Below are 4,481 nucleotides of genomic sequence, written 5' to 3'. Positions count from 1 at the left end.
TTAACTCAGATATTAATCTCGTAAATATTAAATAATAATATTTACAGGCTTGAACATCGAAAATGAGATTTCGTAACAACATTTTTCTACACCACTGACCTTCGAGTCGTTACATGAAGAATAGTAATAACTTGTTTAATAATTAACAATATTTTAAAAACTATAATGGTTAATAATTTCTTTGTTTTTATAAAAATATTTTTATTTAGATAGTGTATTTTAAAAAAGTAAAAGTATAATTTTGAAATTAAAAATAAATTTGGTTAATTATATTTTAAGTTTTAAGATAACCTGTCTGAAAATAATTTTAAAAATTAAAATTAAAATTAAAATTTGAAATATATTAAATTTAATTATCAAAATTATTTTTAAAGAATATAAAAGTAAAATAAAAATGATACGTCACTTGTCGTTATTATATAGTTTTGTACCTTATTATATCATATATATATATGATATGATATTATTGTCACATCAGTTTAATTAAGATTGTTTATTTATACTATTTAAATTTGAGTGTGAATATGATCAGATTTTCAAACTCTTTTCATGTATTTTTTGGTGGGTAAAAGGAAAATTTCAAAGCAATATTGATGGGATTGAAAAGTGAAATTGAAAACTTCGATGATAAGATGCATATTAACTCCAAATAATCTGCTTTGTACAGAATTTAGCACCCTTTTTTGTCTTCTTTAGCACTAATAGCAGACTCTAGATTTCCAATAAATAATTCTCAGGGTTCAGAAATCAGCGGCCATGATCATTGGTTATGGACCAATTCTAATAAGATAAAGTTTGAACAAAGTTTTTCAAATGGTATTGAAATGTTGTCCCAGTTGATTCCCTGGATAATGTTGAGGCATTAAAATCTTCTCAGCAGTATGGTTGGCAATGAACTGCTTGTACCAAGTTGCTGATCCTCTTGGTGTTCTCTTGAGAGTGGAGAAATCAACATGGTGAAGGCCAAACCTAATTGTAAATCCCAATGTCCATTCAAAATTGTCCAACAAGGACCACAGAAAGTACCCTCGTACATCTGCTCCTTTCCTGCTTATTCCATCAAACATGTAAAAATTATAAGGATAATTTATCTCAAATCCTGGGTTTGTTTGCAATTCTTAAGATGTGTAGTATGGTACTGAAAATATCGACAAAATTATTACCTCAAAGCTGCTCCAAGGGCAACCATGTAGCCACTTATGTATTCCACTCTGTTCACATCATTGACTGTCTCTTCTGTAAGGCTATCCGACTTGTCATTCTCACAAAACCCTAATGAAAGAACAACCACAATCATTGATAAAAATGTACTGGTTTAATGCTAATGATAAGTGATAACACTTTAAGTTCTGTTTTTCAACTCACCATTTTCTGTAATGAACATTGGGATGTTATTGTACCTCTCTTTTACGTATGTTATTATCTTCTCCATTCCTTGAGGATGAACAAATAGCCAATCAAGTGCAGTCTACATGGAACCAAATGCAAAAATTAGTGTTTTTCTAGGAAACGGGAAAGTTGGGTATATGTTGAAGTTACATACTGATTCACCTATGAAGACCCCATTTTTAGTAGCTGTTCTTAAGGCAAAACCTTCTGTTTTGGTATTTCCTGGTCCTTGTTCACACACTGAAAACATGCAGTCTTTTGTATAGAAAGAGGTGTAGTGATTAATACCAATAAAATCAAGTCCAGTACTGTTTAGTTTCTCCTGGTCATGATTTGAAAATGAAGGCAAATTGGAGTCAAGGATTTCTTGCATTTCTTTAGGATATTTCCCCATTATGATTGGATCTAAGAACCTGAAGTTGTAAAGAAAGTCAAAGCAAGGCCTGAAAGCTCTTAATTTTATTTCTGAATGTTTGATTTCTTACCAATTCATGTAGAAAGCTTGGGCTCTCTCAGCCGCTTGTTTGTCTTTTAAGGAATTGCTTATAGGTTCATACCAGATGGCATTCATGACAATTCCAATGCTACCTCCTTGTTGTTTCTACATATTACAATGAAACATTATGGTTTTTAACATTGAACTTTGTTGCTCAGGGTTTGAGTAATTGAATTTACCTGGTATTTGGTTCTGTAAACATCAACAGCAGCTGCATGTGACAAGATGATGTTGTGGGCTGCAATGAAAGGCTCTTTTTCAGAATCCCCATTACTGCAATTCCCAAATGAGCTTGAACAACGAGAAGGTGGGTAAATCCCTGATCTATAGCCCCTTATTACAGCAACATTAGGTTCATTGAAGGTAGTCCAATACTTCACCCTGTCTCCAAAATATTTGAAGCATATATCTGCATGATACTTAAAGTCTTCCCTGAAAATGTTCAAATCTATATTGATGGTAGCCAAATGAAGATAGGATAGCAAGACAAGGAATTGTAGGAAATTGATTGCCACTTACTGTACTTGGGAACTTAACCATGCCCCATATCTATTTTCAAGTTCTTGAGGAATGTCGTAATGAGTCAATGACACAAAGGGTTGGATCCCTGTGACACAAAAAGTTAGATCCTCCAAATACATGGGAGAAACCCGTACCTGAGTAACATAAAGGGGAACTAGAGAGAGACCTTTAAGGAGAAGACTGTTTATGAGCTTGTTATAATGATGGATGCCAGCTTTATTAACACTTCCAAATCTTCCCTCTGCACAAGTCATTTTGAGATTAAGAGACTTAAAAGAAACAGCCAAGACGAATCATGTTAAACTCATTCGTTTTCATGAAACAGAACTCACTAGGTAGGATTCTTGCCCATGAGATGGAGAAGCGATAGCTGTTGACCCCAATGTCTTGCATCAAATCCAAATCTTCCTGTTTCAAAATCATATAAAACTTGTTCATTTTCATGGAACATGTTTAGATATTTGAAGAAAATGCAGTCTTATTTTGAAACTATTGCCTGATATAGATGGTAATGGTCAACAGTTGTATCTCCATTGCTTCCATCCATAATATTGCCTGTAACCCCCCCCCCCCCACATAACTGTTTTGAGCACCAAAGGAACAACAGATAGAACACATGTGCATTGAACTTTGTATAATATGAGTAAATCTAACCAGGCTTGTGAGTGAAAACATCCCAATTGTTTAGGCCTTTGCCATCACTCAAGAATGCTCCTTCAAACTGGGAGAAAGTTTTGTATGAAAACATGATAAACAATCCATTAGTGGCTAAAAACAAACTGTAAAAAGAGACTGATAAAAAGCAAAAAAGGAACCTGATAAGATGAAGAGGCTGTTCCGAACAGGAAATTACTGGGGAACGGGGATGCATTTGGATTCCCCTGTAGACACACTGGATAACATAGTAATGCTGTAATTGTGAAACACATCTCTAGCACAAAGAGTGAGAACTCCATAACAAGAGAACAAAAGCTAAACAATAATCTCTGCTGCTTCAGTAGTTTAGTATGAGTAATCACTGAAGAAAGCTTGGGGTGCCAAGTGACTGATGCAGGAGGAGAAATTTAAACAGAGTATCGAATACGAATCATATTTTCATGTCCATATATGCGCATTGAGAGGACAGATATTTTGAAACAAAAATAAAGAATTGGAGCTTGGAATTGGCATGGAAAGCTAGTGCCAAGAGAAAAAAGCTGAGAATGACAAAAGCCTAAACAACAATCATTGGCGGAACCAAAACTACACTAAATAAAGTTATCTTAGCCTAACTCTTGTTCATTAGCAACTACAGAATCTCATTTGAACAAATTTAAGCAAAAACTCCCATAGTGTAATTAACATATTTCATTCCACGGTTTTCTTCTTCTTTAAGAAAAGCAACAATTTTGGAACTACACGAGATTTTTCTGATAAGGTGACAATCTAGGGTATCTTAGAATTTGTAGAGTCTTAATCTCATTTCGGAGTGCAGTTTCTTATTTGGAGTTCATGCATTCGGGAGTTTACTTATAAAAATCCAACCCAAAGTAATTTCTTCATCTCCAATTCCTGTTCTTTTTAACCATAAATAAATTTCAGCAGAGGTTGTTTGAAAAGATGGAGCTAGACAAGGAGTTGGGCAGACATCCAATAATGAAGAAACAGTATCAGCACTAAAAAAAGATTAAGAAAACACCAAAAAGATACTGTTATGCTGACAAGGTTGGATGCGATGTTGACGAAGATAATAATAGAGAAAAAAGAAGGGGAACGCAATAAATTATGATGGAAACAGAATATATAGAGGGGAATCTCATCCTTTTAAAATTCCATTCATTCGAAACAATCATTTCCACATTAATAAACTAAACAATATTTGTTTTAAGAAATGTTGTTATAAAATGTAAAATAAATATAGAAGATGATTCAACTTTCACATTGACATTCAATAATCTTTAAAATCCCTTTATTTATAGTGCTTGAAAACTAAAAGTTACAAAGTATTAAAGACTAATATTAAGGCACCTAATAAATGATTTAGGGGTTACAAGATAATGAATTTAGGGGTTATGAATATTTATTTTTTAGGCGA

General features: G+C 33.3%; 1 protein-coding gene across 3 annotated transcripts; it reads right to left on the bottom strand.

The window, feature by feature from the left end:
- Positions 1 to 607: 607 nt before the first annotated feature.
- On the bottom strand, positions 608 to 4,008 carry LOC105774744 (beta-glucosidase 46). Of its 3 annotated transcripts, XM_012597309.2 has the most exons (12): positions 3,223 to 3,986; positions 3,062 to 3,128; positions 2,904 to 2,962; positions 2,740 to 2,815; positions 2,574 to 2,648; positions 2,405 to 2,492; positions 2,065 to 2,317; positions 1,875 to 1,990; positions 1,544 to 1,802; positions 1,366 to 1,468; positions 1,164 to 1,272; positions 608 to 1,047 (listed from the first exon to the last, which is right to left on the bottom strand). In XM_012597309.2, exons 1-12 carry the CDS (start codon positions 3,361 to 3,363, stop codon positions 810 to 812), a joined length of 1,584 nt encoding a protein of 527 aa, XP_012452763.1. In that variant the 5' UTR covers positions 3,364 to 3,986; the 3' UTR covers positions 608 to 809. The 3 variants fall into 3 exon arrangements, 2 of the variants coding, with proteins under 2 accessions (XP_012452763.1, XP_052488206.1); XM_052632246.1 differs by lacking the exon at positions 2,904 to 2,962 and having other exon boundaries at positions 3,223 to 3,371; XR_008196685.1 differs by lacking the exon at positions 608 to 1,047 and having other exon boundaries at positions 1,227 to 1,272; positions 1,552 to 1,802; positions 3,223 to 4,008.
- Positions 4,009 to 4,481: the final 473 nt, after the last annotated feature.

The sequence above is a fragment of the Gossypium raimondii genome, chromosome 6 (genome assembly GCF_025698545.1).
Source record: "Gossypium raimondii isolate GPD5lz chromosome 6, ASM2569854v1, whole genome shotgun sequence".
Classification (NCBI taxonomy): Eukaryota; Viridiplantae; Streptophyta; class Magnoliopsida; order Malvales; family Malvaceae; genus Gossypium; species Gossypium raimondii.
This window is presented reverse-complemented; position numbering and strand designations above follow the sequence as displayed.

What these genes read in the sequence shown, in the direction of transcription:
- LOC105774744 (XM_012597309.2), bottom strand. Translation starts at nt 3,363, where the DNA reads ATGGAGTTCTCACTCTTTGTGCTAGAGATGTGTTTCACAATTACAGCA. An exon ending in TGGTTAAGTTCCCAAGTACA is followed by an intron (nt 2,318 to 2,404) that starts GTAAGTGGCAAT and finishes GAACATTTTCAG; the next exon opens with GGAAGACTTTAAGTATCATG. An exon ending in TTTACAGAACCAAATACCAG is followed by an intron (nt 1,991 to 2,064) that starts GTAAATTCAATT and finishes TGTAATATGTAG; the next exon opens with AAACAACAAGGAGGTAGCAT.